The 27,947-nt window shown below is 45.1% G+C and overlaps 1 protein-coding gene across 2 annotated transcripts; it reads right to left on the bottom strand.

Annotated features, from left to right (window-relative positions):
* Nucleotides 1–112: 112 nt before the first annotated feature.
* ABTB1 (ankyrin repeat and BTB domain containing 1) lies at nucleotides 113–27,924 on the bottom strand. Of its 2 annotated transcripts, none has more exons than XM_069027697.1 (12): nucleotides 27,750–27,924; nucleotides 25,911–25,973; nucleotides 24,765–24,820; nucleotides 23,566–23,710; nucleotides 21,553–21,712; nucleotides 20,603–20,648; nucleotides 19,466–19,582; nucleotides 14,622–14,737; nucleotides 9,237–9,335; nucleotides 8,493–8,660; nucleotides 5,400–5,600; nucleotides 113–3,624 (listed from the first exon to the last, which is right to left on the bottom strand). In XM_069027697.1, the coding sequence occupies exons 1-12, from the start codon at nucleotides 27,803–27,805 to the stop codon at nucleotides 3,418–3,420; spliced, it is 1,434 nt and encodes a 477-aa protein (XP_068883798.1). In that variant the 5' UTR covers nucleotides 27,806–27,924; the 3' UTR covers nucleotides 113–3,417. The 2 variants fall into 2 exon arrangements, with proteins under 2 accessions (XP_068883798.1, XP_068883799.1); XM_069027698.1 differs by having other exon boundaries at nucleotides 25,874–25,973; nucleotides 27,750–27,923.
* Between the last annotated feature and the right edge of the window lie 23 nt (nucleotides 27,925–27,947).

Here is a 27,947-nt window from a genome sequence, read left to right on the forward strand (position 1 = left end):
AGCCAGTCTTTGGCCTGGGTAAGGGAAAATGAAGGAGCCCACAGAGCTCTTTCAAAAATAAAGCCATGCTGATGTTGTCAGTGATTAACAAAGAGATCACAGACAGAGCAGATATAGTGAAATAGACTATTTTATTGCTGCACACATGCTTACACATTTCTTCTTAAATATAATGTTGCTCTGGTAAATTTTACAATCTTCTTAATTCAGCAAGTGGCTAGTAGTAAATAAAAAGGACAGAGGCAACAAAACACAGAAAGGACACTGGCAACAGAAGAAAAATCAGAAGGTTTTTATTTTGTGATAAAATTATTTGCAGCAAGAATAAAGTGAATTCAAATCTAAGTTTTGTCCTGGCTCATCTTAATTAGAGAGCTTGCCTGCATGCTGACCATCTGCTTATGCACGCTTTTGGATAGCCCTATTTTGCCAAAAGGGATGGGGGGGTAGTTAAAGGATCCCGAATAATTGGACAATCTGACAGGCCTCACAGATGTGACCACTAAGTGCATGCAGACAGATGAGGCATTTGCTTGGAAGCCCATGTGGACTCACACTGCTGGGGAGGCAGATCAAAAGGCCACGCTGACCTTTTCTCCCACATGTACAACTGCAGCCTCGCTTGCTCCACGCTTAAGGACGCAGGAATGGAATTATTCAAGAGCAGCCATATGGAAAATGCTTCCCAGCACTGCTGCTCCTCCTCTGCCTTCCTCCTGCTTTGCTCACAGCCAGTGTCCTTTAGCAGCTGAGGAATCTGCAGAGAAAAGCATTAGCACATTCCTTGATAATCCTGCTTCTGCATCTCGCTCAGTACAAGCAGAAGGCAAAGGCCACGTCCTGTTCCCCGGCGGCTCCGTGCAAGCCTTGTGGGCTGTCACAACCACTGCTGTGGAAAGCTGACTACAAAGATGTCAGAAGCGGAATTTCTGCTGGAGGAGAAGAGATGTGATAAACTAAACATCCTGCTTATGTTCAGTGTTATCTTCAGCCATATATAGAGGAGAAACACAGGGGAACTGAATCAGCTGCGTTAAGCTGCTGGTTTTTGCAGCAGGCTTTCATAAGCCTGGCACTCCACTCAGCAAGAAAACAAGCAGTTCTTTCACCCTTCTTCCTCCAAAATATATGGGACTTCATATTAAAGCTTCCTCAACAGCCCTTCCCCTCCCCATGTTCATGGAGATACCTTCATCAGTACAGCTGTGCTGGGCTCCTTGCTGGTCCTGTCAAAGACACACTGGGCTTAGAGGTGGACATGGAGGTACATTCCACAAATCAGACAACAAATGCACAGCTCCTCTCCACGTCACCATCCCAAACAGAAGCACACTCCTGCTGCTTCCATGCAGCAACACACCCCTGCAGGGACACACCCTCACCCTGGTATGTTGCAGAAAACAAACCACAACAACTCCCTGCACTTCTTCACAAGGGTTTTGAAACAGAATTGAAGCACACGCTGCTTGAATAGACCTGCCACCACCATCCCCTGCCCCAGAGACTTGATCTGCAAGAGACACCACTTAAACCCAGATAACAAAGTGCTTAAGCATCTGGAGTTCAGTTATATCAATGAACCTCATCCCTGCTCCCCCCCCTCCCCAGCTCCATCCCCAGCTTCTGTTAAGTGCAACTCAATCCTGACACACGATTTTGCCAAAGTCTGGCTTTCCCCAAGCACATTGGCCAAAGCCCAGAGTCCCCTCCTCAGAATTGAGTGCAGCCTGCTTAGTGCAGGTGGTGCCCACCACCTGCCCATGGACCTGCCAACAGCTTCAGTGCAGGACAGGCACAGGCAGCGAGGCTGCAGCTCTCACTTGCTGTGGGGTACCAGCCTCTTACCTGGTAAGATTAGCAAAGAAGGGAAACCCATCATCCCAATACATCCACACCTGAAGCAAGTCCCTGCTAAACCCTGGATCTCCAAACTCTTTAGCCATGAGAGGCACCACCACCATTACAGAAAACAACACCCTGAAGCTGCAGGGGATCCTTGCCCAGTTCCCACATCCCATAATAAAACCACACCTGAAACAGTATATTTCAAGCTCCTGCCTCATGAAGCGACCAAAATGATTGTACGAGTTGGTCACGGCAGCCCAGAGCCTGTGCAGGATTCTCCATGTGCTTCACTCAATGCCTCTTCTCCCTCCCAAAGCACAGCACGGGAAAGTGTGCCCAGCATGTGCCCTGGAGACCTGAGACTCTCCCAACACACCATTCCAGAGATGGACAGCTCCAAGGGCAGCCTGTTTGGCAAGGCAAGCTTTATGCAGGGTTATCAGCTGCTGATTAGTGCCAAGGAGAAGGAACACCATCACCCTCTTTAGGAATCCAGGCAGACAACACGAGATAACACGACCTACTGCAGAATACAGATTCAAAAACATTCATTAGTACAAACAGTGAATTTCCTGGAGGACAATGAAGCTACACAGCTCAAGGCTGAGCAAAGCCAGAAGGTCGCAGAGTGGGACAGCAGCCCTGTGAGAGACCCAAAAGGCCCCTTTCCTTTTAAAAAGGATTTCCAGTGACCCCTCTTCCCAGACCCACCAGCAAGTCAGCCTTGCCCTACCACAATGAACAAAAATAAAGGGAAAAGTGCTGTTTCCAAGAAGAAGGTGTTTCCTTCCCCTCTTAAAAAGGGCTGCTCTCCCTTCTTTTGTGCATTGAAAGCTACTGCTTTCTAAGAATGGAAGAATTCTGGTCTCTACTGTATTCCCAAAGATGCTTGTTCAGAAAGCTTTTAAATTCTGAGCACTTCAAAGCAATGAAAAGCTAGGGAAGACCTGGAAATCACTTTGTTTTGGTTTTTTTCCATCTAAGTACTAAAATAGCAGTGAAGACAGTGCCCTCCACATAGCCAAGTACCTCTGTGTCCCTGTTAGGGAAGCACTGCCCACTTTTGCCAGTCTTATAATGCTGACAGTGACAGTGCTGAACTCCTTTCCCATATACTTATTAAGAGTTTAATCCAGTTTTCTTCCTCTGCTGCTGGTAATTCAACAAATATTCTGGCATGAGCCAGTTCCAGAAGTGTGTTGTTGAACCACAGAACGGGATGGGTCCTAACCCCAGGCAGTAGGAAGTCCCCAGAACAGCTCCCTCACCATTCCCAACAGCTCACAGTCTCCTCTCTGCACTGTATTGTACAAAGGAGCAGCTACTGACTTAGGCTGAGCTTTGGGAGCTATTTCTGAAAGGAGAAACAAAAAAAAACCCAAGTAAAACCAAACACAAACCAGAAATGCGAATGTCCAGACACAAATAAATTAAAAAGAAACCATGCCTGAAAGTGGATGGGAAGAAGGACCAAGAATAGGAAGCGGGACATTCAGACTCAGATGTTCTTGCACTCCAAGCCAGTGCAGCAAGGGCTGTGCAGCTGCATTTGACAGGCAGGGTTTGCACACATCAGCATTCGAGCCCTATACTGGCCAGGAGGTTTTCTAGAGCTTCAAGTTTCTGGTTGGCTTCCTCAATGGCACTGTAAGTCTGCACGTTGCTGGTGATGTGGAAGCGGATGTCATCGACCAGAGGGATGGAGTCAGTCTCCTGCCGCTCCTCCACAGCTTCTGCGTTCTCCTTCACAGCAGCTGCAAACTCCTCCAACTCCACCAGCTGCACCAGGAAGACAAGAGAACCATTAGGAAGACAAAGAAGACAGGTAAAGAGATACCAGGGGTTGGGATAATGGTCTCAGACAGTTAAGGGATCCCACAGAAAAGAAAAGAATGCTAGAGTACATGGAGACCCAAGTCTTCCTACAGACACCACTTGAAGATGAGCCTGCCATCCATCCAAAGGAGGCACTAATTCCCCAACAATAAACAGTCTCAGCTGCAAGCAACCTGCACCTCCCACAATGCCCTGTAACACCCTCTAACTAAGCATTCCTGGTTCTGGTATTGGGGCACGGGCACATGCACAATATTCCCCCCAAAAAGGCTCCCTGGCAGGAACCAGGAGATGTTGCCAGACACTTTTGGGCAATGTCCTGTAGCAGAGAAGCCAGTGAGTGCTTGTGCCTGTTTCAGAACTGGGAGCCACAAATGACTATCCCCCCCTTGACTCAGCCCCACCACTACCAGCACGGCAGCTGCTCTGCTCTGCACTCAACCTGACAGAATTGGGTCACCCATGAATGATTCTGTATCAGGTTCCCCAGGAACGTGTGGTGAGCTGAAGGGTGAGAGGCAGCTTCCATCTGTCTATGCTACTGAACTGTGCCTGGGCACAGCAGGTTGCTAAGCCTTACTCTGCTACCACACTGACAAAATCTCTCCCTGCTGCCATCAGTGCATCTCCACAGGATGCTGGCAACCACTGATGTCTGAACATCAGCTGGGGTGGCTCTGTCTGTGCCAACACCCTTAAGAAGGCACATTGCCAGTGCTGGGTCCAAGGACTCCCACTCAAGCTAGAGGTGGGGGATGCAAGGGGAACATACAAGCAAAGCCATATCCTGATGACTACTGGGGATATTCAGCAGCTTTCAAACCGTTCTTCAGAAGCCAGACTATGGGTACAGGCTATGTCTGTCATTCCCAAGCTATACACTGAACAAAGTAACAGCCCCAGAACCACTTCTTTCATTGTTTTCTCATGCCAAAAATAATTTCACACCTTTCAAGCTGCAGGTGAAAATGTTACATTCCCATGTGAACTGTACAAGCCATTTATAAAGATCTGTCTCAGGATAAAAACCCTTCATAGATTCTAGTTTTTCCTTCCATATGGCAACTTTCTCCAAGAATCCTGAGACTAAGCTATAATCATTCAGGATAACACTTAAATGGGGCCCCATAAGGAAAACTTCAGTGTTAAATTCATTACTTCTTGCTGTTTGACAGCAAAGTATACCCTGAGCAAACCTCTACTATTTGATTTGTCATCCTCGAGGAGATTAGAGGTCACATTGATTTCTCCTATCTAGAGCATCATGCCAGGAAGAATTCCCCCCAGCCAACACCAAAAAACATTTTCTGCACAGTGCTCCCCTACACACCCCTTTGGGTTCTCCAGGCTGCAGCTGGTGTATTCAGGGAACACCATGGCTACTCTGGGCACAGTGGCTGAAAGTTCAGTGAAAATCACCTGCCCCTGGTACTTGCAAAGCTTTTCGGGCAACTTCTTCACCCCACATTCCACAGGGATGTGCTAGACAGGGACCAAAATTTGGCTTATTGTGGTGACATCAGGTACTGCCACACTCCTCCTCCTCTGTCCTAACTCACCATGTGCTTTGCTCCTTAACTGCTGCTCATTTTCAGGAAGCACATTAATCCAGAGAGGACAACCATTAACTACAGACCAAAGTACAACCATTCAATCTGCTGTCTCTCCCTCAGATATAGGAGCACATGTGATCACTGCCACGGGGAGTGTTTCGGTACCTTCTCGATGATCTTGGCCATGTACTCTGTGCACTGGTCCTCCAGCCGGGTCAGCTGGAACAGCTTTGCAATCCTCCAGATGCTGATGATGTTGTCCTCGTCGAGGATCTGTGCCAGGGTCCTGCCGCAGAGGCGCTTGAGGCCAGGCAGCAGGTACATGTCTGCCACACACAGCACGTCGTAGGCGTTCTCTGGGGACAGCTGGCAGTGCACAGAGGGGAGTTACTGCCCAGTCCTGAGCACACTGCTTGTCACTGGAAACTAAGGTGTTGTTTGGCCCATTACTGGACAAGTGCTAACTACGGAGAGACAGGAGCTCTGTCTTTCAGGCTACGTCTCCCACTCAGTCACCCCAGAGGAATTTAAAGTGCAGCAGGGAGTTTCTCGTGCTGCAGGTAACCCCTCTAGCTAAGCACAGGGCTGTGCTGAAACACCAAAGTGCACTTGGCTGCCAAAAAATGTTCAGTGTGACAGTGGCAGGAGGATGCTTTTACCAGACATACTTCCAAGAGACAAACAGAAGAGGCTGGCAGGACAGAGAACCTTGTCCCCACATTTTTCCTCCCATTTTATAGTGCTGGACTCGCATTTTGTGAAAAATATGCAAAATTCTCTTAAGTTTCTTCCTCAAACTGGTTCTGCTAACTCAGCCAGCACAACCTCCCTGGCAGACAGGTACACTCAAGGACAGAAAACTAAACACAAAATAAACTGTAGGTGAGGCCCACCTGGGTAAGAACGTATTTTGCACATCAAATACTAGTGGAGCTCTAACATGAGTTCCAACTGGACTAAATTAATGCACCAGATGCTCAAACTGAAATTGTTGTGAATGGCCTTTAACATTTTAAGGCTCTTGAGAAAGAGGACCACCTTCCCATTTCCCTCTTGGGTACTTGCAAGTGATCTGAAGATAAAAAGTGTTGTAGATAAAGTTGGAGACACCACCTCCAGCTTCACTCAGCCTCTTCTCCCTGGCTGGGCAAATCCTATTTTTGTCAGCCATCTGCATCACTAACCTGGAACTAGAGCCTCTCTGTTCCTGCTAATGTGAATTGCAAAGAGCTCACTTACCCACATCCACTGTAACAGTGGATCTGCAGGACACAGCATGCCCTGGCTGTGGAGGAGACGAGGACCCTTGCATTTAGAGACCAAGCCACACTGGTCTGGATGGAGGAATGGTAACTGGTACAGCCTGGCCCACTCTCTTGATAACTAGTGAGCAGCAAACACACTGCTGTGCACATCTATATCTAGATCTAGGGTTGTTCCCTCTGACAACTACAAATAACTGATTTTTTTCTTCCCCCACAGCTGTCTGCACCTGTGTTTGGAGAGACAGCTCCCAGCAAGTGGCCCAGCTGTGAAACACCCTGCAGCAGCTGGGCAGAAGAATGCAAGATATAGGAGAGCCATGCCATGAAGGCTGTATGCACGTGGGGTAACAAAGCTCTTGGGGTTATTAATCAAGTCTGCTTTGTCCCTTCAAAAGCTGCAGGAACCTCAGGAGTTGGAAGTGTTTGAGCCAGTAGTATTGATGGCTGCAGCTCCCAACTACGTCATCAAGGACAAACCTGGCAAATGTTCCTCCAAGAACTGCCCTCGAGCCTACCCAAGTATTCTGATCAGCAACTTGTCTTTGTGCCTGGAACCTTTTATGTCCTCTGCACACTCTTCCCCTTAACTGCAAACACTGCATAGCAGAGAGACACCATAAATCCTTTGTAAAGAGAAACATGGAACTGAGAGTGCTGATACTTGGCTGGAGAAACACAGGGCAGGGAGAACACTCCACATGTAAATGTGGAACTTAAACTATATTCCTGTCTTCCTGACCATTTTTTCTGGTAGTTACTCATGACAGGTGAACTCTCTGCAGAAGCTCACATCTTGGCTGCTCGGTTTGAAGCCCAAGCTATGCACCACTTTGCACACAAAACATATGAGTAAGATCCTTTTAACTCCTACACATTATTGTTTGTCTGTCCTCCTGACCCAAGCCCAGACAGGGCACCTGAGGCACCCCTTGGAAAGCAACAGCTGCTTGGGAAACATCCTTCCTGTGAGTCATCATGAAGAGGGAGGCAGACTGGAGAGGTGTAAGGGAACAGGGTCAGGCTGCAGTGCAGTCACAAGGTCAGGAGGATCTTCAAGCAGATTCGTTCCCTCTCTGCCTGCCCTTTCAGAAAGTGGCTGAGGGAAGAGAGCAGGCAAGTGAAGGATCTGCTCTCTGGCATACCACTGGCAATCCTGCCCTTGCTGCCTGCCAAACACTCTCCCCACTTCTACCCGGAGGTGAACAGATCAGCAGAAAAAAGGTCACAGCTGTGTGCACTCTCTGCATGTGGCACCTAACCCAGAGCACAAGCACTGCTTGGGGGAAGTGACACTGGCAGGTACAGCAGCATCTCCAGTCGCTGCCCTGATGCCAGAATGTGTTCTGGGATCTTGCAGCGAGACCAGCTGAAAGCATTTGCCACAAAACCAAAGCAGGAAGCTAATTAAACGCTGGGATTTGCTGCACCTTCCATTAGGCTGAAAACTAAGTGGGTGAGGGCTCTTTTGTTACTGCCTGTGATACTGAGCACAGCAAGGCACTGGTCTCCCAGTGGAACCTTTGCCCACCCCAGTGATAAATGACAGTGGAAATAATGACTTGCTACAAATGGAAAAGTAGGCTATGATGCCAAAAGTAAATAAGCAGAATCTCTCAACCTATCCACATCTCCAAACGTGTTCAATCTGCCATCTACTGGCAGCTGCTTCCCTTATCTCTCCACAGAGTTCAAGAGGTAAAGCTGCAAAGCCCTGTATTTATCACGTCAATAAACAGTGTGCAACCTAATTTCCACATTTTTATTATGGGATAAAAGACTAGGGATTTGCTTCCTGAACATCATGCACGTGAACTACAACCCTGCCTGGCTAACAGCGCATCCCAGTATGTGGATCCCTGAGACAAAAGTGAGGTAGCACAGTAGGCCAGTGAAATTTAAGAACATACATGCACACCCTGCTCCAGATTTAGAAAACTACTGAAAACACCTCAGAGCTAACCAGCACTGGAGGAAGGACCAAGGCTGGCCTCACCTCTGTATCATCACTGTAGATGTAGTAGAGGACCCGGATGAAAATGTCTTCTGAGATGTTGTGGAGAGTCACCACAGGGATGCTGGGCTGTGTCTGTAGCTCCTCACTCTCACTGAAATGATCTTCAAGGAGGGCTTTGAAATAATCACTGCGACCACAGAAAAATGCCTGGAGAGGAATAAAAAACCAAAACACTGGCATCTTGCTCACTGCACCAAACCAAAGGGCACTACTAATTTGGTGTCAGAGCAGCTCAAAGATATTTCAGAAGTTCAGATTCTGTAACTTTGATTTTCCCTACATTTTGAAGCTATATCTCCAATATTTTTCCATACCTTATTCTATCCATGCCTACCCTCAGAACCACAAATACAATTGGTAAACTCAAGAGATTTGAAATTAGCATGGCACTACGGCAGGAGCTTGAGTTGAGGTTGGATCTCAAAATTCATTCTTACAGTTGTTCTTCTGCAGATCAAACTTTCCTTCTCCAGACACTGAACTCATAAGCCAGCAGCAGCAGATTTTGCAGCTGTGAATGCTGCAGCTGAATTTATAAATTTATCTCCACACCTCTGCAAGAAAGGCAGGCTTTGCTGCTTTGCAAAATGCTTTAAATGCAGTTTTCTGGCTGAATCAAGGCTGCTACTGCAGAGTGTATCCAGCATAGAAGGAGTGGGGGACACAAGTAGACTAGATTCATAGCAAAAAGGGAGGAGAAGGAAGTACAGTACAAGCACATACCTTATGGCACAAGAAGTTGTAATCTTCCACCCGGAAACACACATCAGGACAGCTGTTGAAGTTGTCGGTGCTGTCAAATGGCAACTCCCCAAAACCAACCTAGGAAGAGAAACCAGAAAACCCTTCCTTTAACACTCCTGCTTTAAACACACTCAGGGTTCCCAGTTCAGACTTCTTTGTTTTCCCAGAAAATGCCATCCCTCTACTCCCTCAGAGCACCAGAGATGGTCTGAACACAGATTCCAGTGTCCAGAAATGAAGAACTTGCACTGCTAATAAGGGATATTCCTGGTACAAGTTACAGCTGCCTCCTTTATCCATGGAAATTTCCTGGTTCTCCATACACCTTTGGAAAGTGTTTCTCTGCTATCTAACAAGTGGAGGTGAAGTTTACTTCACGCAGCAGGTATCATAAGCATACTGGAGCTTAGGACCAGTCTTTTACAGGGTACATGTAATAATGTACAGATTACATCCATGTATACACCAGTTTGAAATGGTCTGGCTACAATTACTGCCTCTGAATAATCCAACATTGCTAAAGCACATTTTAGATTTTTGATTTGCAGCCAAAGATAGTGTTGTTGCAGCATTAATACTCAATTATTTTAACAACAACACACCTCCACCCAGTCCCACATGCCAACAATGACAGCACACACCAAAAAAAAAAAAAACAACCTGTTTGCCATATTTTTTTTTTTAATTGACACTTCCAAATATTTTCCCTATCACCTTATTCTATATACAGTGTAATTCAACTGTAAAAAAAAAGTTTATATTCACAGTCATGCAGCCAAGACAATCTCTGGAAAAAAAAGTTTCCCCTGGTTCTTGCTTTCCATACACATGGGGTACCTGGGACAAGGAATTTATTCCTGCTGTCTTTCATCCAGGAAAATTACATCCCAAATTTGCACCCAGGAAAACCCTGAGCTGATGATAAAGACCAGACTCACAATAGCAGACTGTCCATTTCCAACCCACCTGCCTCCAACCTGACTTTCAGCTCTACTGAGGAGCCAGATGACTCTTCCCTGCTGAGCTAAACAAAGACACAGACTGGAACACACCAGGTGGGAGCTCTCAGCCAGGCTCAGTGAGGTTTCTCACAGAACAGGTTCTCGGATGTGGCAAGGCATCAAGCTGGCAAAAGCTCACACCACCACTGACCATGGCAATCTGGACCCATTTACCACACTCTTTGTCCACAGCAACAGTTGGCAGCTTCTGATTCCTAATCACAGAAGTCCAGTGATGCAAATCTTGCACATGGCTGTTGCAGTAATGCTGACTCTCCATAGCACTTCTCTACTGCAGTCCTGCTCCACAGGGCAACTCTTATTCCAGAAGAGATGCAGCAATTCAAGGAATGTTGCCCACCTGATCTATCACCTGCTTTTCATACAGCTGCCACACAAAGGGCACCTCCAGAACTGAAGATGAGATTAAATTGTCCCATTTGTAGATTCCCCAGGTGCAATTTTACTATTATCTGTGTCTCACGTTTCAAGGCTTTGGTCCTTGGTCCCAGCCAAGGTCCACAGCCTCACTCTGTGGCAACGTGTTACAAACACCAGTATCATGATGCAACTGCCTGTTCTGTTTGCCTTGCTGTTCTCCTCACCCTATGCCCACAGCTTCTACGTCCTCTCCTACAAATTCTGACGTGAATCTGAAGGCTACAGATTTGCAGGTAAATCCCAGGTAAAACAAACCTAGCAACAAACTTTGATAAGATGCCACTCTGTGGCATAGGAATATTAATTGAGATAAACACCACATCTCCTACATGCATCCCTTCTTTGCTTTCCTTTCACTGTCCAAAGGTAAATATCTAAAAGGAGTCCATCCCTCTGGAATGGATATGGGAGTTTTATTTGTCTCAGAGTTTGTGTCCTGAATTATAAATTCCTCTGGGCTCAATTTCCTGCTTCTAGCCCTGCCTGGTCCCCACTCTGCTGCTCAGATTTACAAGGTCATTTTCAATTCCTATTACAAAAGCAGGTTCATGTCTTTGTTTCTCCTATTCAGCATGAAGTGGCTTTGCAGAATTTTCCCTTTTACTCTCCTTTCAAGTCTCTACTACTTCTACTCTCCTCCCTTGTCATGCTTGAGGAATCTAATCTCCTTAGCAGGATCTCCCTGCAGAAAATTGGCTTATTCCTCCCACCACCCCTATTCATACAACCTCCTTCACAGGCCTCTGTCCAGGCAAAGCACAGCTGCCAAAGTCAAATATTCTGCCCAGGAAGCACAACACAGTCCAGCCTACAAGGTGCAAACACATCCACAGTAACTCAATCACCATACAGAAATACTCTCAATACTCTCACTATCCACCATCACATGTGGAGGACCAAGTCTTTGCTGCCACAAATTTCCTATTAGAGCTTAAATAGAAATGTTGCTGGAGGCAAAAACATACAAAACAAATCAGTGGCAGCAATTTGTACCTTGGCCAGATTATCTCAGCAAGAAAATTGTAAATAAATTACAACACAAAATACAGGGGTTGGTGATCCAAGAGAAGATTAGCAGCTCGCAACCAGATGCAAGTGGATTGGATACAAAAAAAAAACTAAATTGGAAACATGTTGTAAATATTTCAGTTAATCTGCCTCTGCCAAACAGGCAAAGCAAAGCACAGGAGTCACTGCTATGGACAAGCACAGTACACAGGTGCAGACAGACAAGACAGAACCCATCGACTTGTTTCAAACTGTTCTTCCTATGCCTTATAAGACCCAGTTTTACCCCAAAAGTGGCAAACGGTCTTTTTTTTTGCAGCCACAACAAGTGTCAACATGGATGGAAAGAACAGTATTTATTTCATGGCAAACGCTGACCCTTTTAAGTCTGATTTCATCTTGGTTTGGAACATAAGATCTCAGTTAAAAGGTAATTGAAAAACAGTTACAAGGAAACCATGTGCCTACAGTGTCATATACTGGAAGCCCTGGAGTCTGCAACTCAGAGGTCACCTGGCAGACATGAAATGAAGAACCAGGCAGACAGTGGGAAGCCACATGGGTTTTGACAGTTGCCTGGCTTTTCATGGTATTTTACTTAAATCTGTCACTGCTAAATTTTATTGCAACAAACTAAGAAAGCAGCTGTTGTGGACAGAAAAATCCTGGCCATTACTACTTTAAAACAAAACAGACAACAACCACACTTGTAAAAGGAAACACTGGGAAAAAAAAGCCTTTCAAGCACAAACAGGAAAAAGAAACAAGGTACCAGAATTATAAATGTGTTTGAGATTTCAAAGAATAAGATAGCTCTCACTCCAGAAAATAATAATGAGCTGTAACTGGATATCATTATTGTTTTAGCTATGTAAGATATCACTAACTGTGAAACTGGAATGCACAAAGTTTCCTACATCATCCAAGTATCAAAGACATTACATGCAAATTATTTGTTTATACTGAAACAGAAAGCTGAATACATCCCCATTCCATATAATATGGCATTACATGACATGCTGCAGCTCAAAATGTTTCTTGCCTAATTCTGGAAATGCTGGCTTTTATCCAGAAGCCAAATACCTATTTTGTTCTGCATAGGCTGGAAAAAAAAATAATGTATGTTTCTCTTGAGAACTTGGATGTCTGTGCATGACTATGCAGTTGTCCCTGACATTTTAGGTTACACAGTTTGTATACTATTCCTTGTATGGCAGCAAACCCTGCAAGAATGAGGATGTGCAGTGCCTCTGTTCCACAACAAAGGTGCCCAATTCACAGAATTTAACAATTTGAAAACATTAGAATAAGAGATAAATGGCAAACAAACAAAAACAAACAAAAAGTACCTAGAGAGAGAAAAATGGGAATCTTTCAGAATTTATCAGGCTTAAACAAAGCACCCACACTTGTGCATGGCACACATTCTCTAGTGAGCAGGTGTGCGTGCCCATTCCCTCTTCACTTGTACAGCTGTAATAACTCTAATGCTGCCTTCATGCCAATCAATGAACACAGTAAGGAAACCACAGCTCACAATTCACAGCACTGTCAGATGATTACATTATTCCAAGTTTCCTCTTTTCCTTCCAGCTCCTATTCTACATGAAAGAATTAAGAAGGAAAGTGTTCCTAACTCTAGAAGAGCAGCTTAACAGGAGTATGCCATCAAGGTCTGGAAACAGGCAATCAAACAGGAAGTATTCTTTTTATTTGTGAAGTGACTTAAAATGTAGGTAAATCTCACTGTTTTGGGGTCCATGATCCTTTTTTTAATTCCTGGGGAGGTAATCTGAAGCTTATTTATAGTATCACCTCCCTTTAAAGAGTGCAAACATACAAAAAAGCATATTGAAAGCCACAAAATAATGTACAGCTATTTGGAGGAGGCAGGTTACACAGGAGAGATTTCTAAACAGGTAGTTGTAAACTTGATGGAGAAAAACTCGCTCTATAGTGAAATATATCTGAAAAAAGCCAGCACAAAACTTGTTGGCTTATCAAGGTAAGAAACTTTATCCATGTACACACACACACACACACACACTCTCACTCTCTCTGCACCAGGCAGGTTTATTTGGCAGGGAACAGAAAGAGAAAGGCAATAAAACTTGCTACATCACTCAGTCATACAACCTCTAGGCACAGCAGCCACCTAAAATGAGTCCATGTTATTAAATACAGCGGTTGGTATAAGAAAGAGGAAACAAAGGACATACATAAGAGCAAAATAAATCTGCTGATATTACAGAAAACACCAGATGCAGAAAGAATGAAGAAAAATAATAGCTTTCCTGTTCTGCAAATGGGAGAGAAGATCTACGTATACGATCCTAACTAACAATATGATGGTATTTTAACATAGTGATCATCAATCTGGGGGGCTATTTCTGAGGGGCAAGACATAGTTGGGAAAAGCAGATCTATGGCCTGTTATTAAATTCTCTTCAGAGGGACTCACATTTCTGCTGGAAATATTATCAGGGTTTGGAAGCATCTCTCCATTGCAGTGTGTCAGTTCCCAGCAAGCAAGCCCAGCAAGCCATTTTCCACCTATATATCCCTTTGGGTACCAATGCCTGCTGCTACAACATTTCTAATTCTCAAGAAGGATGGCAAAGAGAAGAGCTAGGGGCCTTGTCCCATTGTATTCAATGGGGAAATCCCCACCAACCACATGGAAAGGGTTTTATTTACCAAGATCCCTGCTGGGGGGAATATCCAAGGGGAAAGACCAGCACTGACAGCCTCATTACACAATTTTATGGCATTTCCAAGCAGTAAAAGCCTTTCACCATTTGGAGCACCAGGAGACAAGCAAGCACTGAAGCCTATATAGCAATGATGTGACTGGACACAAGTGAGCAGATATCCCAGCCCCACAGAGCCCACAAGGAGTAGAAGTGCTCCCTACCCGCAGTTCAGCTGGCAGGGCGCAGTCTGCCAGGAGAGCCAGATCTTCCTGCAGCCGGCAGTTACCTGTGGGCTCAATCGTCAGCACTTTCACACAGGTCCCTGGCTTGGAAGAGACTGGAAGAAGCAAAAAAAACAAAAGAGCAGAGATGCCTGAATTCCTCTACAAACATTCTCTCCCATTTAGATAAAAGACACTCCAGGAAAACCAGCGTTATTGCTGTTCAGCTTTTACTGCAAAACACACACAATTTTTCTATGCACACACACATTCAGCACCCCTCAGTACAGCCAGTGAGCAGGGCTAGAAGGGGATGCATGTACTGTTGTCTCTTCTCAAACCTGCACTGAATTCCTTATGCTGGAATATCAACTGTGGGAAACAAAGTTGTCACAGGCACATTTCAAGCCCAACTTGCTCTTTGGGATCCACGTCATCAATTAAGGACCATGGATCAGATTGCCCTGATCCCTGTAGGAGCCACTTATACACTGCCCTCCCCAGTCAACCACTCCTACAGCTGACAGTGTCACCTAAGGTAAAGCCCATGCCAGGGAGTTTTTAAGTTAATCTGCTTCCATGCCGCTCTGCTGTCACGTGCTTTCACCGGGTCCCATTTCAGCTATGCCATCCTGATTTCACTGCAGAGAACAAAGGGATTTATTCTTGTTTAGTCAATAAGTTCAGCAGGTATGAGTCTGTCCTCTACTCTCCGTTTGTAGATGCCTAAAGCACAAAGACCCCAAAGTACCCAGACTCCTGCATGTGCCTGAACTAAGCATCACTATCATCAAAGAGCTCAAACAGAGCCCTCAGAGACAGCAACTTCATTTGTCTTTTTCAGACATAGTGTGTCTTCCTGTCTTAACAAATCAGCCTACACAATAAAACAGCCCAAAAAAGCAAAAATACATGATCATACTTCAGTGGTCTTGCTATGACTAAAGTTGTTGCAGAGCTCACAGAAGCCAACTCTAACTTCAAACCAGTGGCAGCCCAAAATAGACGCACTGTGATACAATGCTGCTGCCAGCAGAGCCTTTCCTGTTTCTGGCTACTGTGCTCACCACCTCAGGTTTGTTCCCAGGTCAGCATGGTTTGGGGGGAGAACTGGAGCATGTAAGACATTCAAGAGTCCCTGGATACAAGGAAGCATGTGAAAAATGATGGGGCACCACTGGAAAATACAAAGTTGTGGTGAGGAAGCCTTAAGATACTGTTGGGAGCCAGAGAGACACAGGGTTAAGTCTGAAGCATTCAGAAGAATTTCTGACAGGTATGATTCACCACAATAAAACCCCTCACAGGTGAATCACGCCACCTTGAGACCTCATTTCTCCTGACATTTTGCACAGCATTACATGAGCTCCATCAGATGACTCCATTGGGTCGTGGGCGAAACAAGACCACGATGTGCCACAAAACAAGATCTCCACCCCCTCCTCCACATCACTGCTGCACCCCTCAATTATGCCACCACTGTACCTCTCCATAGGCTGCATATCCCAGAAAGATTTCTGGAAAGGGAAGGATAATCTACCAGTACAAAACAGTCAAGTACCATGATTGCTATACACAAAGCTCACCAGCAAGGAGACAGGCTGCCCTGTTAGCACGAAATCCTACCCTCAGATAGATGACTTCCAGGGTAAATAAGCTAAGAGGAGGCCTGGCACCAACACAAACCAGACTGAGTGCATTTTCTCAAAGAGCCCTGACCACTTACACATCAGCATGAGAGAAGGAAATGTCTTACTTCGCAATTAGAAACTATTCAGGGCAGAGAGAAACATCTGTATTTCTGTAGTACTTATTGTAACAGTCACCAGATCAGGCTCTGTAAGTGCTAATGGATCTTTAATGCAAGCTTTAAGAAGGCAAGGCAAAGAGCTCTTCTCCTGGGATGCACAGAGCATCTGTGCACTTTCCCAGTGACACAAAAGAACAGTGATTTTTCTGAGAAGAAAATCTATTCAGACACTGCATTTTTCAAATCCAAGGGCACAGCATTTGGTGTCACACAAAAATCTTTCCTAACAGAGACAATAAAAATCAAAGTCGTGAAATAGGAATAAGCTGCTGGCTGCCAGCAAGCAGCAGGGACCACGAAAGAGGAATGCAAGAAAGACAAATGAAGGGGTTTCTGAGAAAAGCAACATAAACAATGCAAGGAGCTGGAGGGAATAACCAGTGTGGTTGAGGTTGAGACTGGGTTTCCTCCCAGTCTAGCACAGCTGTATAGCACTCACCATCACCTACCAATGTATCAGCTGCCTTGGTTTTCCTGGTCAATACTTCTTTGTAGTCTTCTGGTTACATTGAGCCAATGTACCACAAAATGTAAGAGCCACAAAAAACCACACTAAACTCCCCAAACCTTCAAAATGATGCCACACTCAGAAACATCTTCCCAATGGCACAATTAGCTACAACCACAGATTCTGCACATCCAATGTCTCTGCTACAAAGGTAAGCATATCAAACTTGCTCTCACCCTTTTTGCCCTAAAACTTGCTTAAGTAACTGCAGAACATTTATTTTCTAATACATGCATTTCTAAAGAAAGAATTATGGCTTATTCTGGACAAATTGTTTGAGCTCTTCCAAACACTGCAGTAGTGTTTTCTTGTTACAGCCACAATGTACACACAAGGGAAAATAGGCAAGCATTCACACCCAAATATATCTCAGGTGCAACAGAAGGCACTGGGTCTTCCTCTTCCTATACCACTGTCTGTGCATGCCAAGATACTAAGTGCTTTTGAAATACTGATTAACTCTAGATAATGAGATTGCAGACACTGCAATTATCCAGTGGAGCTGCAGAGGCTCGAGTTCATGTTGTTTTCTTGTTTCAGCTTCATAGTACAGAAGCAAGACATGACCCTGCTCTACAGACCTGAATCAGAGTTCTATTCCACAGCAAGCACTTGGAACAGGCAGAGGTTTCTAACACATTCAAAGGAACAGTCACGCTTTCTCAAGTGCCAGACACAATGTGATCTAAGATCTTTCCAATTTTTTAACTTTTGTAACTCTTACATATATGCCTTTCTGCAGAATCAAGTTTTCCTGGCTTCCACATGAAATTTAAGAAACAAACTTTTAACAGTTGTTCTATTTCTTTGAATCCAACCTATCACAAATAAAAATCAAGCCTAGTACTTCCATCAGTGCTTTAAACCACCCATCGATTGTCTTCTGTCAGGCCTCAAAATTGAAAAACTGTTCCCTCCCCAAAGAACACAGAAGTTAAATGATTTGTCCAGTGCTTTTGTATTTCCAAGTGGTGCTTTTATCTAAAACATCCAATTAACCTGAAACTTTACTTCATTATTTTCCATTTGAAAACCCACCAAGAAGTCATCTTTTTTGCAGTTCACAAATTTAAGCACCTTCTTTTCCTTCCACAAAATTATAAGAGATTTTAACTAAATGAATTAAGGTGGAATGTCTCAGCTAGACCCTGGGAGAAAAAGATAAAAAGGAAAAAACAGATCTCCAGCATCTCACGGAATTACTCTGATATCAAAAGATGACACAAGATCATTTTGTTACCTGATTTCTGAGTAGTTTTTATTTTATATTCATTCACCACTCCCCTTTTCTGCTACTTATTTAATACAAACTGATACCTTACAGTTTTTATAGATACCAAGAAATGCATTTCTAACCTCTTCAGGTCCATGTTTACATTTGTGTTTATACAGCAGAAGTAAGACCTGTGACACAGCTTCCATAAAGACTTGCACCCTGCATTATATGGGAAGCTCTGTACCATGGTAATCTTGTACCCCACCACCACCAAACAACTACACATGCCTAAAGAGAGACCTGCACATGGTAATATTTTCCATGTGATTTGCAGATGAGGAACTTCTTGAGCCAGAAGTATTCTATCAGTTATGCTCTGCAACTTCAGGAGGCTGAACAAACACAACTCGTATTCAAAACGAAAAGGTGGAACACGTACACCCCTGCCTCTTAGGTCAGGGAAGAAGATGCTATTGACTTTAAACTACAGACTGGAGTCTCTTCTCAAATCAAAATTAACTTGCTTAAAGTAAAGGAGTTAACTCAGAGCACGGAATGAGAATCAGAAGCTTTCAGCCTGAAGGTTTTGTTATCCAGTAATTTTTTCTGCTTCGTGACTAACACCACTTGTGCTGTTTTGATTCTTCTTCACGTGTCCCTTAGCCTGAGCTAAGATGAATGATAAAAACCAACCAGCTGTTGGTTTTCATGCAATAAGCTTATGTCATGATTAGATCACAAGTTATTTGGATAACAAAAAGTCCTTAAATAGAGGATTGTTTCATTTAAGGTTTGGCACACCCATGTGTTACTAATATACACATGTTTTCAGAAATACTTCTCTGCTTTTAAAAAAAGTGCTATATCTCCCTCTGCACCCATCTTGGGCCAATTATCAAAAATTTTACTTTGGTTAGGGGTCAGATAAATGCAGAAAATTACTTCTAACTGTATATATTTTATCTTTCTGGGGATTTAAACAAGCTCTCTGCTGGAAGGCACTTCCCAACATATACTCCACCATGCTCAGTTGAGTGTCTGGCAACCACAGCAAAGTCCTGCTGCCATGGCTGCTCTACCCTAAAGAAAGCATTCAATATAAATTATAAACATGCATATGTCAGAAACCACTACAGCTGCCCTACAGAAAGGCCATGACTGAAAACTACCATGCAAACATGGAAATTCCACAAGAGAATCATTTTCTGGAACTCCCAAGGACACCATGAAACATCCACCATCACACTTTCCTGTTTCTCCCTGAAAGGGCACACAGGCACAGCAGAGACAACAGCAAGTCAAATGCTTACCAAATTCATAGACTTTTTTACATTTGGTCTCCAAATCATCGATGAGGTCCTGCAGCCGACACTGCTTGGCCAACCTCTTGCAATCACTGACATACTCTACATCAATATCCAGACGACCTGTCAAGAAGAAATGCATTCAGCTCTCTTAATCCACAGGACTTAGGTGTAAAAATGGCAAAAAATAAGGTCTGAAGACTTGATGACACAGAAATTCAGTAATTAGATACACTGCCTCACTTTTCAGCATCCACTCACAACTCAGTCCCAGAAGCTAAGTCTGGGTATTCCACCACCACCCACTACTTAAATCAGTAACAGTTTGGCATTTAATTCACATTTCCACTTTCCAGGGTTTACCCTAATAGCTTCATTCAAGTGTTCAGAGACGAAACAGGCTGTACAAAACATGTCTAATTCTCTCAAAATCAAAAAACAGTAGTACAACAGCAGCAGGCATGACTGCCACCACCACTGGCTACCCAGCTTTGGGTAAGAATAGACTTCAGGCTCACAAGTTTTCATCTCAGGATCTTTTACAATCACTGAAAATGTGGCAAGGAACATTTCTGAACACACTGTATTGGAAAAGAAGAGCCTTGAAGACAATGTTATTTTCTGGCACCACCTCCTGGCCTGAGATAGTTCAGCATTTAGCATGCCTACAATACAGCATTGGGCATTTTCATAGAAGGTTTAGGATCAACTTCTGTTCAGAAAAAATACTAGAAAGTAGTCAAAGCATTCAGCACACACAGCTCAGGTCTGCCAAACTGAAAAAGTCCTACATGGGAAACTGGCTTTTCACCACCTTAGGATACAGTTATACCAGATGACAGATTTTCCTTCCTTAAGTTAGAAATACAGTCTCCAAATCCATCCAACCAATCAACCTAAGCTGATTTTTGTTTTAATTGACTGTATTGTATAATTACTGGCAGGACAACAACTGGCAAAAGGTACAAACATCTTGGAAGAGCTGGTGATTGCTCACATTCTCCCTTTCGGCCAGCAGAGAGGATTTGTTGGCGACTCAAGCACCCAAGCACTGCTGAGTGCAAGCCAGTGCCACTCAGTGCAGAGGCACAGACAGCTGCTCACCAGCCATGTACACAAACACCAGAGAGTAAAGTCATTTACCTGTGTATAGATACTGCAGAAGAGCACCAAAGGCTGCTGGGTTAATCTAAAATAAAACAAGAGAAAGTTACATTTGGAATCACCATGAATTTAACCATAAGTTTGAAACATGATCCCGAACAAGTAAAAAAAAAAATCTTAAGTAAGAACTCACACAGTGCATCTGATTTTCTTGCTCCCCACATAACTAATGCTGCCACTCCACCTAGCTTACACAGCTCCTCACTGTCTCAACTGATACCAATCCCTCAGGTACCTCAGGGGACAGGACCTGACTAATGGAAGAATTCCAGAGACATGGTTCTGTAAAATACAGGCTCTGTAAAATACAGATTTTAACTGATCATAAACATTTCCATCTCTTCCTAATTCCAGAGAAAAGATGTGTTCTTGTACAAAGAGAGAGGAGAGCAGTGTTCTGAGAAACTGGAGTTATGTTTGTCACAAGAGGATTTGCACCACCAGAGTCAAGTTACACAAATGTGTGCCGGAGTATGGGTGGTTAATGGATGGAATGCACTTATGGCCTATTTAGTTCTTGTTGCAAAGGCAACAAAAGGGACTCAATTAGTGCCAATTATTGAGGTGATGTCTTCACCACAGACCACCTGTCCACCAGGAATTAGACAGACTCAACTCATCCCAGAGAGGGGTCGTGACACAGCTGGCAGATGGTAGCAGCTACCTGCTACTACAATTAATTAAGATATGTTTGAGCCCATGACAGAGGGAACAAAGGGGAGGTATGCAGTCTGCAGCCTTTTGTTATCTCAGTAAGATGCTATTTTACTGCATGAAGTGCCTTCACAAGCCCTTCTCCTCAACTAGGGTCATTCTGAGCCCCAGGAGCTATTCACTGTGGAAGTTAACCCTCAAACTGTCCTTCCTACTCACTTTCCTCACCCAGCTGGAACAGCAAAAGAAAGAACTGGAAGCACAGCCTTGCTCACCAGTGGGTGCTTCAACACTATCATGTTCTTCCCCTTCCATTTGGTCTCAAACATCTCTGCAAAGTAGGCGCTGCGAGCGCTGAGGATGCAGCGGTGGGCACAGAAGGATTTGCCATGAACAATGAAAACAATGTCACTCTGGTAACCCTGCTCCAGCAACCTGCAGGAACAGAGAGAAGGGAAATTCATTGCAGCATGAAAAAAGAGAGAATGGAGTAACACTAGTGGGGAACATGGTACAATTAGGTCTAAATGAACAAATACCCCCAGGCATTGCAGTCTCTCCCTGCCCAGCGGGACGGCCAGCACAGGGCTGGTCCTTCACACACTGGAGTGGGATGTCTCACTCCCTTCCATAGCTCAAAGGAGTTTTGTTAGTGCAACCAGGAGGCTGGAGAATGAAACCCTCCTGCCTTAGGTGAACACCTGAATGCTGGGAACTGATTTTAAAGTGGAACTAGTTGCCCCCAAGCACATCTTTAAAACTTAGTTCTGCTTTTAAATTGTCAGATGTCAAAAAAAAAACACTGCAAAAGGGTACACTTTCAAAAAGAACTACCCTGCTACAAAGTAAAATGCAACTTTCCTGCTCTCTGGGCACTCTCAGTGTGCACACTTTAACCATGTAACAAATAGGAGAGGACTTGAGGTCACCCACCCTCAGAAGAAGGAAGGATGTGACAGGCATGAAATGCAGGCAATTACCACATCAGACGTGAAGCCTTGTTTATGCCTGCATGCCCACACCTTCATTCTTTAAAAGGAAAAAAACAAAACTGCTACTTCCAGAGTTTACAGCAACCATCACCAGTGTTTCCTAATGCACATCAGTCCTTGCATATATATCCTCACAAACATCCCTAAGAGGTCAAATCAGGTGGACATCGAGCATCGTACTCCTTCTGGAGAGCTGGACTGGTGCATAGAAAGGTGAGGGGTCACACACAGAGATGTTGTCAGAGTCTTGAATGCTGATCTCAATCTCCTGCCACTAGAACACCCTTCCTTCTAGTGTCTTGCCCCAAACCGAACAGAAGCATTAGGTTTTTACTTTTTCCCCCAACTGTTGCTCTTTGTTTCAATTTTAACACAAGGTCTGCTTGAATGAGAAGCAGAAATCAGTGCATTTTAGCCTTCATGTATGCTCAACCCTGCACCATCTGAGCTACAGTCACCAGGGCAGTGATAAATCACCCTACAAAATTCTACGTCCCTGGAAGACAGAATCTGATTTTACTCAAATAAATGAGTTTCTTTCCTCTCCTCTTTTCCTACAGCTTCAGAAATTAGGACACTGTAGTACTTGGAAGATTGTCAGATCTTTCTAGGACTTATTAACACTCCAGTTTCAAAGATAAAAAAAACCACAAGGTTTTAACATTTGTAAGTCAGTAGAAAAACCAACCAGCAAGTCTGTCATAATATCAGTGTAGAGAAACAGCAAGAAAAGCTTGAAATTATTCCTCTACTCCTGAGCAAGTTAGGCTGCCACTCAAGCTCTAGTACAATGTGAGACATGCAACCTTCAGAAGTATCTTAATAGAGTTTAATAACCAAAAAGAAAGGACTGGACAATGTCACTGTGAGTAAGTTTGAGGCTTCTTAAAGTGCTCTGTTTCACAAATGAGAAACATTTTATCAGTGTTGAAAACTTCAGCTTGCAAGCTACAGTACCTTCAGGCCTGAAACTTAATTTCAGTTGACATACTATTCTAAATTGCTGGTGTGGTTTTAGGGATCTGATTTTGGTTTGACAGTCAAGGATGACACCTTAGTGCTTCTGCTTTATAAAGACCAGCTTTCTGTTGACTCTGGACTCTGTACCCAAGTCACTAGAGGCTATGCACACACACACCTGGAGATCATCCCTTAGGGCACAGAGGACATCCCTTAAGAAGCTCTACATGCCCAGGAATGAGAGAGGGTACTGATGAGTTGCCTTTCAAAGCTGCCCTGAAAAGAGCGCTCAGCAAGGCTGATGGGATGCTCTCTGCACATTCCTCGTGTCCTTACCGCTGCAGGAAGACATCATAGTAGTCCCTCTTCATGCACTTGGCTGTGATCTGTTTGTACTCCTTCAGCAGCCGGCGGATGGCATCACTCAGAGCTCCGTACAAACAACGTTCCCCATCAAAAGTGTTTGCCTCACACTTTGCTCCTGTAAAACAACCACAGGCACGGGCCAGCAGGCACAGTTAGATCCTTCTCCAGTGTCCCCAGATGGTCACTAAATGAATATGACTTCTGGCTGCTGACATGTTTCACTGTGGTCCCCTCTGCTGATGAACATATTTACAAAAACTGAGCTTCCCTCACATGTGTACAACCTAAAGCTGCTCTCCCACAGACAAATCCCTTTCTGAAGAAGTCATGACTTGTTTAAACTGACCTGTGTAAAAAGCCTCTCAGCATGGCTCCAGCAGTGTTCTGGGAAGACAAATCTCACCGTACTAAGAGTGTAATCATTTACTGGACTGTTAAGAGCTCTTCCTAGAAAGTATTTCTGCTTTGTATAAGATGGGAGATGCCTCCTTAGGTTAGAATCTGCTAGAAATTTGGAGGGCATTTGCATTTTCCTATTTAGAATTACACAAGTGGTTGATTAAGATGCTGGGAATGCAGTAGAAAACCAAACCTTTTGAGATGTGACTGCACTCTGGTTCCTCTGGCAAAACACTATGTACGTAGGGGAATTTGGGTGCTGAGAACCAAATGGGCAGGCACTTTGCCTGAAGAATTGGTCTTGCTTTGCTTGAGATTAGTAAAATCCCTTGCATTTCACCATTAAGTCCTGCTTACAAAGCCAGGCTATCAATAGAGTACAAGAAAGTTTTACACAGACAATTCTTCACATGAAGTACAACTCTCAGATCAGCATATTCCCAATACCATTGCACTCTCACAAAACATCAGCTGTGATTTCAGAAAGTCATGCTGCCTTAAGCCATCACAGACAGCTTCCCTTTCTGTGCATTTTCAGGATTTCAGGCAAATCAAGAAATTTCAAGCAATTTCAAGAAGCAAATTCAAGCTGCAAATGGCCAGCAAAAGGGACCATGAAGGTGTGTGCAGGGCTCCCTCTGTAGCCCAAGATCGCTGATCAGATGGTTGGTTGTAACAGAAGAAGTTTCCACAAGGGACAGTTAGAAGGACATACAATCCACACGGACCAGAAAAAGGTACTGCACCCATATCAGGACACTTTTGCTCACCATTGGCTAGAAGATACCGTACAAGCTCCTCGTGTCCACACAGGCAGGCGTAATACCTGACAACAACAAAAGAAAATTAGAGATGCAGTAGGAAGTAAATTCAGTGTTTTGGCACATCACCCCACACAGACCACAGCACTGAGCATCCCTGAGAAGCTTAGGAGGCCAACACCTCATAGGAGTGAAGAATTGCTACTGAATAGCACAGAAGCCAGACCCCAGCAACAGACTAAGCAGGATCTGTTCCCAGCAATCCTAGGCACTGCAAGGAGATCTCAAAGTCCCAGCATCTTCTCAAGGTTCAGCATCTTCTGTTGCACCACCAGCTGCCAAATCCATCCTCATTTTAATGGAGATCATTTCATGGGCACTCAGCAGTCCACTGAATTCTCAAAAACACTCCTTGCTCCTTCTGTTGTCAGTCCGACTGCTGCACACTATGCCAAGGAGGGAACAGCACCCACACTGGAAGTACAGCAAACCCACTCTCCTAAGTTCTAGTTACAATGAGTTTTATTTTCTCTTTCACGGTCTAAGCCTTTCATGATTCTCTTGCACAAGGACCTCAAACTGTCCTACTAACTAGGAGAATACTGTAACATGCATTGCAGCAGCCAAATGTTAGTCTACCTCTACTTTGGGAAGTTATTCTGTACTCTAAATATATTGCAGATGTCTAAATGTACTTTGGAATTGTGGGGAAGTAAAAAGCTCACAGCATGTTCCTCAGCACCTCCAGGGGGATTCCTCACAACCTACTGCATGTTCACAGCCCTGCCAGACAGACTGAGATCCCACAGTCACTTGGCATTTTACCAGGCCAAGCTAAACATGCTCGAATGCCATCGTCTTTGGTGGGGAAAAAGCCTAATGTAGCCAAGAGCAGAGTGCTTAACCCAAGTAATTTGGTCACAAAACCCCACTTCCGAGCATCACTACAGCAAGCCCCAGTCAAATCGGGAGACAAAGACACATCTAGCACAGCACTCACAGGGAAGGGAAGCAGAACTATGTAGCCAAAGTTCCCAAAAAAGCAGAACCTGAGACATTTTGTAACAGTGCTCATAGCTGCTGATACAGAGAGAGTAAAGGAGCTCTGAAGGCCCTACCCCCCGCCCAGCCAGTGCTCCGGGCTGCAGCACTCACAGGGGTGTACTGTCCCATTTATCGCGGACATTAATTTCCACATCTCGCTGTTCAAGAAGGTATCTGGAAGAAAAGGGAGAGAGCAAAGTTACAACTTCATGCAGCTACTCACTCAGTCACATTCTCCTCTTTCAGAAGATGAAGATGTAACTTCAAATTCATAGAGTAACTTCCAAAGGTATGACAGGACCTTGCACTGGACTTGGGGAGCTGTCAGCTATGGCTGAAGGGGCATCAGCCAAATCCTCAACCCAAAGAATGGTGTTCTACAGCATGGCCTGGCAGCTCCCTTCAATCTTAAGTGGAGCACATGGGGGAAGAGGGGACTCAAACCCATCTCTAACAGGGCAGCAATCCCGAAAGAAGCCTGAGTACTTCTGCAGTACCTTCGCATTCCCCAACAATGCTCCCAGCCTAGATGCTTACAAATAAATGGCCAATTTTACAAGGTCAAGGCTGGACTCCCATCCTGCTCATGGCTCTTCCTGACAAAAGCAACAACATCAGTGTCACTCCAGACTGCTCTTGAATCCTGCCACTTCCTTGTCCTGCACATTTAGGCTAGATCAAATGCTGTTAACACTCCCTCTCTGACACATCTAGAAGCCGGGCTTCGCCTTGCAGACAAATCTCCTGCACAACCTGGGTCTTGTTACAGCCTGTACTGCAACAACCACATGTTAAAGTCCCTCTCACCCTTCACCAAGACTCTCAAGTCTTGGTTTTTTATCACCCACCCCATGAGTCCTCCCTTTCACTCCCTTCACCTTTCTTGTCTCGAACTTCAGGTTCCTCTGACCATATTCAACATGCCAAGCAACTCAGCTCCTTTCTACTCAGTCCCATGTGGTCAATCTGTCCCCCCTGCTCTGACAGCATTCTCAGACTCTCTTTTCTGCACCATTATGCCCATACAGGTCATCTTAAACTTCTGCAAGGCCATCCCTCAGACTCCTCTTTCTACAGTAAACCTGCAATTCACTGCTTGCAACGATTTAATCAAACACGATCACAACAGATAACAATGTTCCCCAGACCTTACCTATCTGCACACATATATTTCAGTAGCAAGCACCCTGTAACAGAGGTTGCTTCTGATTATCTGGCATATCACACACTAAGAGATGGAAGAATCAAGTAGGATAAAAAGGTGATGAACAGTTTTAGATTCAAACCATCAGACGCAGGAAAAGGACCTTGCATTCACCCTGCAGACAACAAGCCCATCTGCCTCCTGATCCAAAATCACTGAAGTTAAGCTGTGCTGCTTTGAGATGAGAAAGGAAACTTGACCTGAAATTTTCATATCCCCGTATTTCTCAGAGATGCTCCCACAGTCTACAGCACAAGACGTCTAAATATTTCCATGACGATTGAGTCCCAGGGATCCAGCTTCCTACCAATGCAAATACCACTTCCAACGGTAAAGGAAGAGCAGCTGGAGAGGAGCCTTGTGCAAGGACATTTGCCACAGGCAGCATCCACACCCACGAGTACGCAGTGTCCGTCGGACACTCAGACACCTGCCGGAACCGGGCACACCTCACGCGAAGCTAAGCACCCGGCAAAGACCCGGTGCACACCCAGCTCCTGGGGTGCAAACAAGCTGCATTTCTGTACGACAAACAAGCGGCCCTTTCCGCACCCCTCACCGCGGCCGCCCTGGGGAGCCCCAAGGCTGCGATAGCCGCCCTGAGGAGGCCGGGACGATCTTCCGGTAAACACGTCCCGGCGAGGCCAAGCCGCCCCGGCAGGCCCGGCCCCGCTCGCCCCGGTGACCAAGGCGGTTACAGGCAGCGGCGGTGCGAGGGACCCGTTCCCCGGCCCGGCCCGGCTCACCGCACGCGGCTCACGTCGCCCTTCTTGCAGCTGGTGAACAGGTCGCTGGTGTCCATGGCCGGCCCAGGCCGCGGGGCGGCGGCGCCGCATTGACGCGGGGAGCGGAGGAGCGGCCGCGGGGCCGGGCCGGGCCGAGGGACAGCGGCGGCGGGGCGGGAGCGGCGGGCGCTGTAAACACGGCACCGCCCGCCCGGCCCA

The sequence above is a fragment of the Aphelocoma coerulescens genome, chromosome 12 (assembly GCF_041296385.1).
Source record: "Aphelocoma coerulescens isolate FSJ_1873_10779 chromosome 12, UR_Acoe_1.0, whole genome shotgun sequence".
Classification (NCBI taxonomy): Eukaryota; Metazoa; Chordata; class Aves; order Passeriformes; family Corvidae; genus Aphelocoma; species Aphelocoma coerulescens.

Bases quoted from the DNA above. Each gene is read 5' to 3' on its own strand.
- ABTB1 (XM_069027697.1), bottom strand. From the start codon at position 27,805: ATGGACACCAGCGACCTGTTCACCAGCTGCAAGAAGGGCGACGTGAGC. The intron at 19,583-20,602 runs GTAAATGACTTT...TCTTCTTGACAG, and splicing joins TCTGCAGTATCTATACACAG to GTCGTCTGGATATTGATGTA. The intron at 5,601-8,492 runs GTGAGGCCAGCC...GTGCACTGCCAG, and splicing joins TCTACAGTGATGATACAGAG to CTGTCCCCAGAGAACGCCTA.